The 14,866-nt window shown below is 37.4% G+C and overlaps 2 protein-coding genes across 2 annotated transcripts; both read right to left on the reverse strand.

Annotated features, from left to right (window-relative positions):
• Positions 1 to 3,849: 3,849 nt before the first annotated feature.
• LOC108990692 (bifunctional dTDP-4-dehydrorhamnose 3,5-epimerase/dTDP-4-dehydrorhamnose reductase-like) lies at positions 3,850 to 5,854 on the reverse strand. The gene is made up of 2 exons (XM_018964728.2): positions 5,187 to 5,854; positions 3,850 to 4,610 (listed from the first exon to the last, which is right to left on the reverse strand). Exons 1-2 carry the CDS (start codon positions 5,640 to 5,642, stop codon positions 4,158 to 4,160), a joined length of 909 nt encoding a protein of 302 aa, XP_018820273.1. The 5' UTR covers positions 5,643 to 5,854; the 3' UTR covers positions 3,850 to 4,157.
• A 1,912-nt stretch (positions 5,855 to 7,766) lies between these two features.
• Positions 7,767 to 14,739, reverse strand: LOC108990691 (phospholipase D beta 1-like). Its single transcript, XM_018964726.2, has 11 exons — positions 14,274 to 14,739; positions 13,167 to 14,187; positions 12,589 to 12,705; positions 11,892 to 12,086; positions 10,820 to 11,068; positions 10,645 to 10,713; positions 10,401 to 10,548; positions 9,461 to 9,609; positions 9,180 to 9,356; positions 8,852 to 9,049; positions 7,767 to 8,196 (listed from the first exon to the last, which is right to left on the reverse strand). Exons 2-11 carry the CDS (start codon positions 14,127 to 14,129, stop codon positions 7,903 to 7,905), a joined length of 2,559 nt encoding a protein of 852 aa, XP_018820271.1. The 5' UTR covers positions 14,130 to 14,187; positions 14,274 to 14,739; the 3' UTR covers positions 7,767 to 7,902.
• Positions 14,740 to 14,866: the final 127 nt, after the last annotated feature.

Below are 14,866 nucleotides of genomic sequence, written 5' to 3' on the forward strand. Positions count from 1 at the left end.
ATCTGACATTAATACCTTATAAGGTCGTAGTGAACCCACAATGTTTTCCATCTTCGCATACAAAAGATCTATTCCTAACGTATCTAATAGAGAAAATATATTTAAAATCGTAAATTGTGCAACCGTCGTATAATCGTTTTGAAAAAAATAAATAAAATTTAAGATTTACATGTAAAAAATTACTTAATTTTTTAATAATAAATTTTATATTTTTTTAAAATTATTAAGTAATATTTACAAACTTTATGATTGTATATAGAATACTATTTTGTGCAGATCCTTTGAAGAGTCTTTAACAAATCACATCAGATTTATTTATTTTCAAAAACAAATGAAAGCCACAATGGCCTCGCTATTAGTATATATATGGAAAGACCCGACGAATATTATATGTTGATATGGACGCTACTAGAGTATTAGGGGTCCAATGGTAGGCCAGAATGGGTAATTTTTATATATATAGAGTCCTGTTACTATATCCAAAGCATTGGACCGAAGCACTTGACCGATAGTGCATTTGCCTCTTTTTTTTTAATATTAAAAAGAAAGGCAAATGCACTGGCATACTGCCACAAGCCAAAAAGCATGTGTTAGAGCACTGCTTTTCATCAAAATTTGTGAAAGGTTTGTGTTTTAAATCATTTCATTAGATTCGACATATTCGATATATACATATAGCTCCGATTTAAGTTAATAGTATATTTAAATTTATCTTTATATTTGAATATTCTTTTGTTCACACTCTATAATTATTATTTTATTTATTTAAATTTTTATTTCTTAATTTTAAACTACAGTTTATTTAAGTTGAGAAACAACAGTTTAAGTATCAAAATAAATTATTAATTAATATATAATTATTTTAATTGCAAAATATAAAAAAATTAAAAAATATTATTATTAAAAAAATAATATTATATTATTATTTTGACTAATCCAACTTAGAGTTATGGTTAAAGAAGTTTTAAATTTATGAAAAATATATACTTTTTATCAAATTTTAAAGATGAATTTTATGAAACCAATATTGTGCTGAGTTTAGCAAGGGGGATGAGAAACACACATGGACAGTAGGAGTTGTTATGTTATTGGACAATACATGAGGACACCTAAGGAAAAAGGAGACAATTTCAACAGACCATGCTTAGTCCCTTTCTATATATATAACTCTGACCAAAGAAATTAGCAAAGCTGAAATTCTAATTAATCAGATAATACAAAGTTTAATTTCTTACTAACCAATTCTTAATAAGAATAGCTTTCATCGTGGACCAAAAGAAGCACGAAGAACTTGAATTTGCTTACAGATCCGGTCACATCAACCCATTGAAAGCTGTAGACCCTGGGCTTGTTTGTGAAAGATCTGTAACCGACTATATAAATTCCTCTGCAAGCAAGGTTACGATATAGCCACATAACAACTTGTCATCAGAGACAACATGTTAGAGACCTCGGCCTAGTTCCTAAATACTATATTGTCCTCTTCTTGGTTCTTCTTGTGATGATCGATTGTCTTAGCCATCTTACTTGGTCTTTGATCAATAATGACAATGATGAGTCTTTAGGTCAATGCAGATTTGATATTTAGTGATGATATGATGTATGATGATGATGAAAATGATGACTAAGTGATAATCTCAAAGGCTTGAGATAGTGAGGCACGGCTATGAAGAGTGCTCTTGGAGTTGGCGCCACTTGAGGTGTAATTAGGGTTTGGATGATGAGTGAGGCTAGAGTTTGGATGGAAGAATGGTTCCTAAATTATTGGAGGTAATTTAGAAGATGATGGATTTCGACTATGGCAAGTTGGAATGGATTGATTGGATGAATGAGAGATTATAGGAGAGTTCCTAGAATTAAGGATCTCAACACGGTAAGTATGACCGGTTGGCCAAGGATGGGAATATTCGGATATGGAAGAGAGTTAGGATTCCTAAAGCTTAGGAATCCTTATAAGGTAAGTGGAGTTTTCAACTAGGGTAATTGGAGGATGGAAGAAGAGCAATTGAGGGTGTAATCGAATATGGAAAGTAGGGTTGGCAAGGTTGGCAATATAGTAGGCATATGGAAGTGTTTGGAAAGTGGGAATTATGCAAGAAAGTGTATGAACACAATGGAAAATATATGAACACTCAAGAATTTTGAATGAACACCAAGATAAACAAATCAACTTTGATTCACGAATTAAACAAAGTTGAAAATAAACCTCATATATTAGATAAAATGAATCACACCTATTCACGAATTGTAAAGTATGATCCTCTCTTTAGGGATTCACGAATTGCACCCAAAAAAACCTAAGTACATAAGCACCAAAAATATGATCTCAAGAACAATATAGCCATCCTCTAGGGAAATTGTCAAAAAATGTAAATTAAATGACTAAGGGTCCTATTTATAGAGATTACAAAATGGAAACTCCCAAAAAATCTATTGGAAAATACTTAAACAAAAATAAATAAAAGTAATAAAATAGTCTTGCAAGGACCATGGTGGCCCTTGGCATGCAATGGCCCATGGATGGGCCAGTGTGGTTCATGGCCCACGGCTGGGCTAATCTGGCTCATGGTTGTTGGGGCACGACATGGTGTCGTGCATGGTCTACTGATGGGCATAGCATGGTGCCATGAGTGGGCCTACTGGTGGGCACGTCATGGTGCCGTGCATGGCCTGCTGATGGGCATGGCCTGCAAATGGGCATAGCATGGTGACGTGCATGGTCTGCTGATAGGCATGGAATGGTGCCATGTGTGGGCCTATTGGTGGGCACGACATGGTGCCATGCGCTGACTCTGCATGGCCCAGGCAGGTGGCCTGGGCGTTGATGTTGCAAGGCACGGACTGGTGTCATGCGCTGGATGGCATGCCACTAGCCTCACTTGCAAGGCACAGGCTAGAGCCATGCGTTGGATGGCATGCTTGCTAAGGCATGCCACTAACCTCGCTGGGCTGCGGTGCTGGGGTGAGAGCATGGGCGTGCGGCACAGGAGTGCGCGCATGGGCATGCGCATGCTGGGTCGCGCCCTAAGCTGCGCGCGGTCACTAACCTCATTATGCATGCGCATGCTGAACAGCGCGCGGCCGCGGCCAGTAGCCTCGTTGGGCCCCCTCATGCGTGTCAAGGGGCCATGGCACGCATGTAGGCTGATTGTGGGGCTGTCCAAGCATGTCCCTGAAATAAAGACATGGACTGCTCGATCATGGGTCACTTTTCTTGGGGTTCTGACACAACATCAGCTTTTGCAATAAAACCCGAAAGAGCTTGGGATTTGAACTATCGCTCATTCTCCCTAGCCGGGGAAGATCATGGTCAGCAGATTCGAGGTGTGTTCAATAGAATAGTCACCAAAGTTGGTTCTCCAAACTCAACCTACATTCAGTATGTACATGCCCACCTCTATTAAAGTTACAATGGAGCCGCCTGTCCTGTCTCTCTGCTATTGGAGAAAAGAAGTCGTTCACAATGAAGGTCTATGGCCAACATAATGAAATATTGCGCAGCAGCCAATCATATTGGGAGCAATCACGTGGAATGATGGGGTTCATGCGTTGAGAACTAAAAGCCCACGTGTGGTTTACTCGGTTCTCCCTGCTCCCCGTCTCAGAAAAAACCAGATGGCCAGCGGCAGAGTAGCACCGCTCTGGCCGCTAATTCCCCATCTGCGCTTTCTTTTGTACTACGGCTCGTTTGCATTTCAAATCATCGGTCAGCTTTTTACTGCCATTTTCAACAATTAAATAAAACTCAACTACTACTTCCGTATGATCATGCACTTCCCTCCCTCTCTCTCCCTCTCTCTCCAGAAAAAAGAATCGGGAAAAAAGCAGGCGTGAACCAGAGAAATGCTTGGTATGTGTTCTCTGCAGGAAGTGAATCACCACTGTCCATATCAAGTTATTGCCATCTTAAAAGTAAAAAAGAACTGAACTCACAAAAAATCACTTCCAACTAATTTATTTGTCATCGAAATACAAATACAACATTAATTCAATACTGACAGGGAAATCAAGCATGAAAAATGGGAAGAGAGGAACCCATATGGTGGATACATCCCATCATCCCGCATGAACAGAACAGAACATTTTTTTTTAATATATAAGTAAATAGAACAGAACAAATAGCAATAGGGAAACTGATAAGCTTGAACCTATAACTTTTATGCTCCAGCAGTCTTCTGATTTGGTTTGAAAACATACTTAATCAGCGACTCCTTAATGGATAAGAGTTCAGGAAATTCCTGCTTCAACTTCGTGGCTTCAAGCTCATTGTTGCTTCTTGGGGCAATGATTACCTTTGCCTGCTCCTCAAGAGTAAAGTTCTTCCATGTGAAGTTGGGGTTAATGTATTCCCTATACATCTCTAAGATGTCATTGTGGCTGACCACGCCGGGGTTTGTGAAGTTCCATATCCCAGTGAGATTTCTCTTTGCCATCTCAATGGAGATCGGGAGTAGTTCGTCCAAGATCGTCATCGAGTTTGGTATGTTCACTACCTTCTCGTACCGAGTGATTTTTGTGATGAAGTTACGAGGGTTGGATAAATCGGACGAGATGGGCATTCTGACACGCAAGGTGCAGACATTCTCATAGTTCTTGAGAAGTTCTTCCACCTTAAAAAGATCGAGTTCAAGCCACAATCAGTAACAAACAATGCGTCTATGAGCATAGCCATCTACCATACCTCTTGCTCTTTGTTACTACGCAATAAATCATTAAATCGCGTGCATATCTGAGAGAAAGATGTCCCCAGCACGATAGTTTCGAAAAATAAATCACCTAGTTTACAAAGCATAACGATTCACACTTTATAGGACTCGCATATTTTTTCTTTACTTCAATTAAAAGGAGAACCCAAGCTTTTATAAACACACCATAATTAATCATACAGTCAGCTCAATTTGCAAGTAAAAGACACAGATTCACTGTTCACAAAGATCATGCTTTTTTAACTACATAGTCTATCAGATCTAGAAGTGCTTAAACACACAATCACATGCGAGTAGGTAGTAGCATGCAAAGCTTTATATTTCATACAATCTCTCTGAATCATTGCTACAAAGCAAGATCCTAGTCTTCACACATTACAGGGCCCTAGTGGATCCACAATGCGTATACCCTAGCAACCATTAGAGGTACGTACTGAGGAAAATTAAATATAATGGTGAAAAGAAAGAAGGAAAACCCACCATTGCCTTGGTCTTGGAGTAGAAAGATCCGACGAAGTTGGGGGTGTCCTCCTCCTTGAACCCGATGCCGGAGCCGATGGGGTGACCAGAATCGTACTCGAAAATACACCCGGTGGCGTAGTTGATCAAGACGAGGCCCTTCTCCCTGCAAACGTCAGCCAAAGTGAGGGTCCCGACGACGTTGGTCCTGATGGTCTCGACCTTGTGAGACTCGCACCAGTCGACGTTGGGGCGGCCCGTGACGCCAGCGGCGTTGAAGACATGGCTGGGCTTGACGGCTGCCACGTCGGCCTCGAGCGACAAGCGGTTCTCGAGGCGCCCTGAGCTGTAGGCGAAGTCGATTCCCTGCTCCTTGCAGAGCTTCCCCAGTAAACCTCCTATCCAACCGGTGCGGCCGTAGATCAGGAACTTGAACGGCTTGTCGGTTACCGAGGCTCCATTAGCTGGAAAACCCATCTTAGAGAGGGAGAGAGAAAGGGAGGGGGATTTGGATTTTGGAAGAAGTGGTATATAAAATAGTGAAGATCGATACTTTAGTGGGTTGGGATGTGAAAAAGTATATATAGCAGGGAAGCGAGCACATGGCTGATTCGGTCCAAAGATGGTACCAAGGTCTCTCCCTTTTGGTTTGGACAGTGGAGGGAACAGTACGAAGATTGAAGAAGGCACGCATGTTCCATACGAGAAGACTGCTATCCTATAATACCTATCATTCTTAATAAAATAAAAAATAAATAAGGCTCATTCTTTTCATCTTTGTTAACAAAAATTATATGGATACGAACCCCTAACTTGAATATTATTTTTATTGCTAATAGGAACGGTGAGATTATCATTTGTATCCAGATTCGTATACATGTTCTAATGCAAGATGAATAAAAAAAATATGCGATATGATACAATTTAAGTGTTGAGTTTTGATAGTGTAAAAAGTATAAACTTTTATAGTTTGTAATATAACTAATCATTTTGTATAATTTATAATGCAAAACGTAAGGAAAAATATTTGTTCTCTACATAAATCTTATATAAGAAAGTTTACATATTGATGTAGTTTAATATGATTTATCAGATTATAAAATTCATTTTATTATAAAGTAGATCTAACATATAACATTAAATAATATCAATGCGTAAAATTTATTACGTAATATTTATACATAGACCTATATATAACTTCTCAACTCAACGTAAGATATGAGAATGCATAGTTAATTTAATCTTAAGAAAATAACCATTTAAGAAATAATATATTATTGCTAAGACCCTCTCTAAAGTTGACATGATCTAAAGGTGTGAACTCCATTCTTAAATCGAATTATGAGAGCTACTTTGTATCTCAATTCTAATGGGTGGAAAAATAATGACAACAAGGAGAGGGAAGGTTAATAGTCATATGGTAAATTGAATTTCTTAGGTAAAGAAGGAGAATAATAACATTTTTAATTAAGTAGTATATACATGGACCATTCATGAGCTGGAATCAGATCAGATCTCATTCATATTGGACCCCTGGATTTTTAATCATTATTAATTGCATATTATCACCTTTATTCCGTATGGTGATAAATATAAAATAGAAATTAAGTCGTGGAACTTGGAAGTTCCTTACTCATCATGATCGGAATTAGATTCACAAAATAAACTGATCAACACGTGATCAGCAAATATTAAACTGCATTAAATGGATTATATATATATATATATTTATTTATTTTTAATTTATTTTATTCTGTATAATATAATATTTTGTATAATATAATATTGTGAGTTGTTATGGTGTGCGAAGGATCATCGTGCTTAATTTGGATGCAATTCTGCAATATATTGGGTTGGTGCGGTTGAGTTAATTAAAGTGTCATTCAGTTCTTCTTTCTTTTTCAGAAAATACCCTTTCGATTGTGAAGAAATCTGGAACCCTATCCAAAAGAGACATGAGACAGCAATATGTTCGCCATCAAAATGTTTAGGATGTGTTCTTTCCAACATAATATGGCCAAATGTTCTTGTAACTCTAATTCCTATACTTTAATCGAAAGCATGCATTAGCATTTAGAGAGCTTTATTAATTTCTGTTCTTCCACGTAATAATATATTTTCTTCATTTCAATTATAAAATCTTGTACGTAGTTTTGGTAATGTGTTTGTGGTTTTCTCAACTCATACATGCGCGCCTTTCTAGTTTTATTACTAAGGAATTCGTAAAAATTATAATTACATTTTGGAGAATATTTAAGACCTTGTAATAATTAAGTTATGATTATTAATTATAAATTTGTGAGACTTTACACTTGACATACAAACATTTTTTTATAAGAAGGGCAAGGAGGGCCCGTTTAGATAGTGAAAATGTTTCATCTTATCTCATCATTATAATTTTTTTAAATTCTCACACAAAATATAATAAATAATTTAACTTTTTCAAATTTTAAAATAATAATAATATTAAAAAATAAGGTCCAATAACCATTTCAATAAAATATTCAGAGTCGACAAAAAAACAAGGTTCTCTAGTTCTGTTCTTTCTTGTTTTCTTGGTTATTTTTATTAAAGCTCTAAGAAAAAGAAAAAACCCGTTTCTTTTTTCCTTCCAAACATTGAGCAAATAGCATATGGAATTCAAGTTAATGTCAAAGACTTAAACATATTCTTCACTGGAGGACTTTAATTGGAGAAAATTGTCGGCCATCTTGCATGATGAGTATCATTAAGTTGATCAGATGGTCAGATTTTCTTGAATAGCTGTAAATGTCCCTGTAATAGTCCCGCCCACGTCGGGGAATGTCTCAGAGCCAGGAAGAGGCTTCACCTTGCCCGTTCGATCAACTTCAAGTGGATACTTTAACAGGTGGCCCTTCATTTCTGTTACCTCATCAGCTGCATATTGTCTCCAGTTGCGCTCGCTCATGGACCGTACTTGTCTCACACATTCAAGGCTCTCTGGTTGCTTGAAACATTCTTCGATTGCCCCGACATGCTCCGCCCATAATGACATTCTATATCCATAGATCTACACCCATAGAAAAGTAGAGATAGTTGCAGGTTATGATAACAATAGTAGAATGCCCAGCAGTGTTAAATTTTAATCATATACAATCGCAAGTTGATATCTGAGCAATGATATCCAACTGAGCATTATGCATTATGTCTCAAAAGCATGAACTGAAAAAATGGACATTAAGACATTAACCTTAAACGGAGTTGGGTGACCAAAAGTCTTTCCCAAGCCCCCAAAATGTTGTTATTTGAAAGGCATAAACCTAAGAGATATAAGAATTTCAAATGGATAAAGCAAACTTGCAGCCAAACCATACCCCGACACTGATTTTTAGTTAAGTACTTGTGGCTTTGATATCCAGACTGTGACAAGGAAAAGCAATTCAGATAACAGAGACTAGTAACGTTCCCCATGTAATTTGCTTAACAGGCTTGGGAAATTCTCAATGATGCCGACAATCATAAGTTGTGCAAAATAATCTTGCAATGAAATTACTACTCGATCAAACCGACTAGATCTTCTTTAGCTTTCATGAGCATCGATACATTCCTCTTACCTATAATGATATAAATATGAGCTTACCTAGCATCTTGTACATGATATTCACCTGGACAGACGTGTAGCAGCAAGGTAAAAGCAAAGAGTTCTATTTTGTTATTATGCTTACCTGTCCACGTGGACCAGAAACTTTGCTTGCCCAGGTATGATGAGGCTGATATGCACCCATTGCTATTTCAGTGTCTCTGGTGCCTTCCATGGACCGCTGATTGATATTTGCGGACCCCAGTATCACATACTCATCATCCACTATCATTCCTTTTGAGTGCACATATATCATAAAACGCCTACTTTTCCGAGTCAGTGCCTAGGTTAACAACATACAGCACATTTAAGCAAGACAGAAAAAGGTGTGAAATAATGATCAACTGTCAAAGGAAACATGACGTTTGGGAAAGAGAAATCTGAAACTGTACTCGGGCAGACAAGGGAAATACTTGAGGAGTCTTTTCTGCAGCAGAATTTCTTGTGTCTAGACTGTCTTCCCTGTTTGCTGCCTCACGATTTCCAAGGCAAAAGAAATTCAGATAGTCTTGTGGCTCATACTTGTTCTCAAGTCCAACCTCCTTTAAAGCCTTGTAAATAATTTCATACATCATTTGCATCGTTTTATGCTGCAACATTCAGGAGCAAAACCAGGTGGAAAAGATGTGACAAAAACCACCAACAATCCTTCCAATTGGTACACATGACAATGGAAAACAAACTCGCAAGGTACCTGCCAATAGAGAATCCGCTGAACGGCAGTGCTTGTGGGAACACCTTCTGGCCACATTGGGATGATAATATATGCAGAGAACCTCTCGTTTGCTTTTATTTTGTTGGCAATTTTGAGGGCAATTTCCATCGGTATTAAATTGTTAGCACCTGCAGAGAAGAGTATGCTTATGAGTTATGACTATGAATTTACAATATCCTCTCAACAATAAAAAAGTGGATACCTTTATTACCAACACTTAAAACTGCTACCCAGAAATGGAGTATAAGATAGAATATTGAGTAAGCCTGTTGTATATTTGTATGACATTTAATAACATAAATAGTATGTCATTACTGTTAAATAAACATGCATGGTTGCTGTCTTCTAAGGCTAATTTTCTTGAGTCCATGTACAAGAATTGAATGGATTAGATCAACACTACATAACACAACATGCTTATTTTTAGCTCTTTGCATTCAAACTTTCCATGTATGCAATGTGTGACCATGCCCACTAATGTCACATTTTTCCTTCATGGATCACTCGGTTGGGGATCACATAATTCATAGAAACAATGAAATCCCTGTCAGTGTCCTTGCTACGTGAGTAGAGTCAAGATCAAGGCAGAAAAATAGATTGTAAAGAGCATCAATTGCCAGAGTTACACTAAAATACAACTTGAATATTACATTTTTCTGTTCGGTTTTCTGATAACTGATTGAGCCCAACATTAACATAAAAGTAATGGATAAATGAGGAGCGAAACATTCAGCACAGAAATGGAATCACTTTCGAAAACCATTTTCATACTGTAAAGAAAAAGAAAGGAAAAAATAGCAAAGTGGATTCTCGTCGTAACATGCATAAACATTACAGATATATGTACTTGTCAAAAAATTACACAGAAATATATGCATTCTTCCTTTAATCTTTATATCATATGTTAAAAGTTCCTCACCTAAGTCTTTGTGAGAATCCCAGTTGTATGACGACCCAAGGAAGTACTGGTTCTCAATATAAATGAATTTCTGGGCAGTACGGATGGCCTTCACATATGCTATATGTATGCTCATGTCTATTAGTACATTCTTCCCGCATAGAAGATTCTGCGACAACAATGTAAACATTTTGGTCCATTAACCTTCATTGTGAAAAAAGCCTTTTTTACACAAACAAGCAAGAAAACTAGAAGTTTTCCTCACCCTGCTTGTAGCATCTTTTGGGTCCTCTGGAAATCCCTTCACAGAATTGGAATCAATTGAACGGAAAACCTTCACTTATGGCAAATTCCCAAAAGGAAATAAGACATAAACCATATTGAGAAAAAATAAGAATTGGAAAAACTAAATCCAACCAAATGATTGACCTCTAATATACCTGTACATGCCAATCCCCTGGACCATTCTGACTTTGGTGAGGAAAATCTGCTATCCCAACGATGTCAGGAATTCTTTCAATCTTGAGTAGTGCATCATCATATGAGGCTTTTAGCTTTCGAATCCCATGGACTTTTGATGCCTTTAACCAGCGCTCCTCAAAGTTGGTGAGAATATCATATGCAGCTGGTCCATCGATATGACAATGCAAATCATGCCATGGTTCTCTGGCACAGCCAGCAGCAGGCTCCTGTTTGAGTTAACAAATTAGATAGGTTATACGCGGGGGGTAAAATCCCACATGGCAATCATCATACATTCCAAAATTGATCCTCTGTCAAATGGGAGAATGAGGAAAACTTTAACATGGTAACTTGGAGAAGGTGTAACATTGAGCTAGAACCAAGCCTAATAATGAAGGTTGCTGACTCTCTCACCCTCCCCTAGTTTTCAAGAAATCCCCCACCGCATGAATATAATCAATTGCTAATAAACCATGAACAGTGTGTTATAATTGTGGACTGAGTGATAGATGTATGACACCCTATTATTTGCATGTGCATGAAGCAACTGCTGGGGTATCCGCGTTTGGGCAACAACAAAAACTTTCAGGATAATTACACTTCTCACCCACAAACTGTCACCTATTTTTAACTTTGTACCCTAAACTGGCAAAAGTCTCAATTTGCATCTTAAATGCCTATATCTCTCAGCTTCCACCCTTGGTAAAAATCTGGCCGTTAAAATGAACAGAAAATTGACCACATAGCACAATCTTAACAGTCATATTTGAATGGAGGATGCAGTTAGGTTGGAAATTGAAACGTTGTGTTGTTTAAGGTGCAAAATGAGAAATAGGTGGTAGTTTGTCGGTGAAAAGTGTAATTTCACCAAAAGTTTTTGTTGATTTCAGTTACACCATCAGAATCATATATGAATGCCTGAGGTTTACAAATATATTTTCAGGATATTTTCCAGAGATTTCATGGGATAGATAAAAGAGAACATTAATAATTCCCAAACCAGAATCAACTACCTTAATGAAAATTGAGAAAATTAATTGAATCATTTACCGTGAAGTTAGGATTATGGTAGTCATCTTTGTGCACTGTTTGTAAAGTACTAAAAAGAGGATGTATTGGAGTATCATATCGGCCCATGCATAAATCAAGACCTCCAACAAATGCCATGATCTTTCTTTTATACTGACCTGCATCAGCATCTACAATTACTGTTTTCTGATGATGGGTATAGATTGTTTCAGCTTCCTGACAATCAAAGATGAAAACAAAAGAGGTTCAAAGCAAGTACTAAAATAGAAAACCACATTATTAATACATACCCACGTACATAGATATATACAAACACGTACAGATATATGTGTGTAGGTTTGTATGCACCTACATACATATATAGAAGGTTTTAAAAGTCATCTTCAGCATGTTAGCAGGAGTGAATACTTGAACTTCCCATAATCAGATAAATTATGCAGATATGGGTTGACTACATCTATAACTCATTCAACTTTCTGCAGGGCTAATGAGATTGTTCTAAGTCTTATAAAAAGAACATGCCAGAAGATATTAGCCAGTCAACCAGACAAAAAGGTGCATAGGACCAATAAATAGAATCATTTCAAGGAACTTGATAGCTTAACCAACAAAACAGCATCAAGTAAAATTTGAGATACAAATCTATAGCCTCTGCTGTCAAACAAATAGCATGTACCAAGACACTGGACAAATATCTGGTGACGCATTAATATCCAACCTGCTTCTTGACCCAGCTATGACCTTTTCCAGCAGATCGAGGGCAGAGTAGCACTTTAACTGACGAATGCTTGAAAAAACGACGAGTTTCCTCATCATTGGTGCCCATGATCCCAGCCTGCAAACATAGAAATCAATGAATACACACGGTGCTAAAGGATACGCAAATTAGTACTTGATGAAAGAAAGGCAATGATGAATAAGAAAGATAAGAATAATACAATAGTCTCCTCACATCTAAATCAGAGATTACAGAAAATTAAACAATAATAAGCTTCTTGGGGTTAGTTAGTTGAATCATTTCACCTTCCTGCCAACAAATATTAACTAATTTATACTTAACATGATACTTGAAATTGACACAAAACTCAGAAAGGTTATTTTGAGAAATAAAACAAAATTATAAGGGCTGTAGATCCATGAACCGAAAAAACTAGGATGATAAGGGAATTCTCCAACCATTGTAGTAGTTTATAGAAAAATTAAAAGAAGAAAGTTATTAGAATGCCATGTGATCCCAAATCATGCTATTATATGGAATAGTGGTGACACAGTATTACAAATTATTTAGTTCCTTACCGTTTTGCATCCGAAAATGCTCCTAGAAGTAGGATCGTCCCATACAAGGAGCAGCACCCTTACACCTTCCTGTGACTTGATTTTGAGAAGATCCCCTAACATGCAATCCGTTTCATTAGTACCATCTCGAATTAGTCTAACCTTGTGGTACACAGACCACCCTACAATGTATATCAAACGGCGGGCCTGACTTATAGCTTCAAAGATGTCGCGCCAACAATTCCCGTGCACATACTGAACATCACCTTCAAGCTTCAACTTTGGAAGACAACCATCATTAACATGAGCATCTTGATATAGTGTGACTTTCCCACCTCTCCTAAGTGGAAAGTAGGTCCCAGGGACTCCTTGGTAATCAGAACCTGAACCTACTCCATGATATAGGCTCACTTTACCCACTGCGGTGTATTGAATTGATAAACTCAATACAGCTCCAGCCTTACAAGGTTTCCCACTGGCATTAAGGATGGGGAAGGTTCCCTCAACTTTCATGCCAGAGCATAATTGCTCCACTGGAATCCCCACAGCACCCATAATCTGCGAGCCAACAACATCACTATCTTTGACAACAAAATGCACTTCCGCGGCATAATGTGCTACAGGAACATTAAAATGCTGCATCCAAATAGGGTTCTCAGTGTTACTAATCACATAAGTTCTCCCAATTACAGCACCTGATACAGATACTGTGACATATGGATCACTGGTTATTGCAGTAGACATTTGCCCCTCGATTTTGTTGCTAACCTTCCCAGAAAGTTTTGAAAACATGCCCTCTAATTTTGTATGAAACATATCCATATTAGGAAGGTTTTTGGCCTCCCTGACCCAAATATCTAAGTTCCCATGTAAAAGCAAAAACTTAAGGGAAGCCTTGTTGGTCTGAAATGGCACCGCCTGTTGTCCCTGAGCATGGTTTGAGCCTCCAAATGAAAATGTTTCGGCATAAGCAGGATGAGCCATGTAAAATCCAAACCCCACACCAGTTGACAAGCTTGAACTGTATGTAACGCTCTTGTATCTGAAAATACGCAATCAAAAACTTCAAATTGGGACTATTGAATAGAGATAAAAATATGAGTAGCCCGGCTGGAAAGTAGTCTAAACCTGAAATCAGAATTCAGGATCACAATTTCGAAAACACCCAATTCATATAGGCAGTACTGAATTTTCTTGTTTGTTCCACACAAAAGAAAGAATGTGTTGGTCAACTCCAAAGAAAGAACCAGTACTAAAGAGGAATCTGGGATAGCTTTTGGGAAGGGGATAATTAACTTGAGAATTGATAATGGTAATGCAAAAAAATGTATAGATTGTAGGTAACGGAAGGATAAGACTCAGATATGATTATATGTGGTTTGGAGGTTTGTATTTTAATGGCAAACTTTGAATCGGTAAACGAAAGTGAAAGGCAAATAAGTAGATTGAAAATATATGACAATGGATCACGATGTGAACAATGTTGTGGAAAAATAAACGGATTAATGAAAAGGATTGTCAACAAGTCCAAAGAAAAGTAAGAACAATAACAATAATCAACTTCGTCCATTATTGATTATATAATAGAATATGAACAAGTGGGAACTAGTAACTCTGAATCGGTATTCAACACCGAATTATGAAATGGAAAAGTGTAGAGAGAGAGAGATTCAGAGAGAAAGACAGTTGAAAGTCTTTGATGATAGCTTGAATCGAAGGCG

Source organism: Juglans regia, chromosome 2, assembly GCF_001411555.2.
Source record: "Juglans regia cultivar Chandler chromosome 2, Walnut 2.0, whole genome shotgun sequence".
NCBI lineage: Eukaryota > Viridiplantae > Streptophyta > Magnoliopsida > Fagales > Juglandaceae > Juglans > Juglans regia.

Bases quoted from the DNA above. Each gene is read 5' to 3' on its own strand.
- LOC108990692 (XM_018964728.2), bottom strand. From the start codon at position 5,642: ATGGGTTTTCCAGCTAATGGAGCCTCGGTAACCGACAAGCCGTTCAAG. The intron at 4,611-5,186 runs GTGGGTTTTCCT...GATCTTTTTAAG, and splicing joins ACTCCAAGACCAAGGCAATG to GTGGAAGAACTTCTCAAGAA.
- LOC108990691 (XM_018964726.2), bottom strand. From the start codon at position 14,129: ATGGCTCATCCTGCTTATGCCGAAACATTTTCATTTGGAGGCTCAAAC. The intron at 12,087-12,588 runs GTTGGATATTAA...TTTGATTGTCAG, and splicing joins ATAGCTGGGTCAAGAAGCAG to GAAGCTGAAACAATCTATAC. The intron at 8,197-8,851 runs GTAAGCATAATA...CTATGGGTGTAG, and splicing joins TTTCTGGTCCACGTGGACAG to ATCTATGGATATAGAATGTC.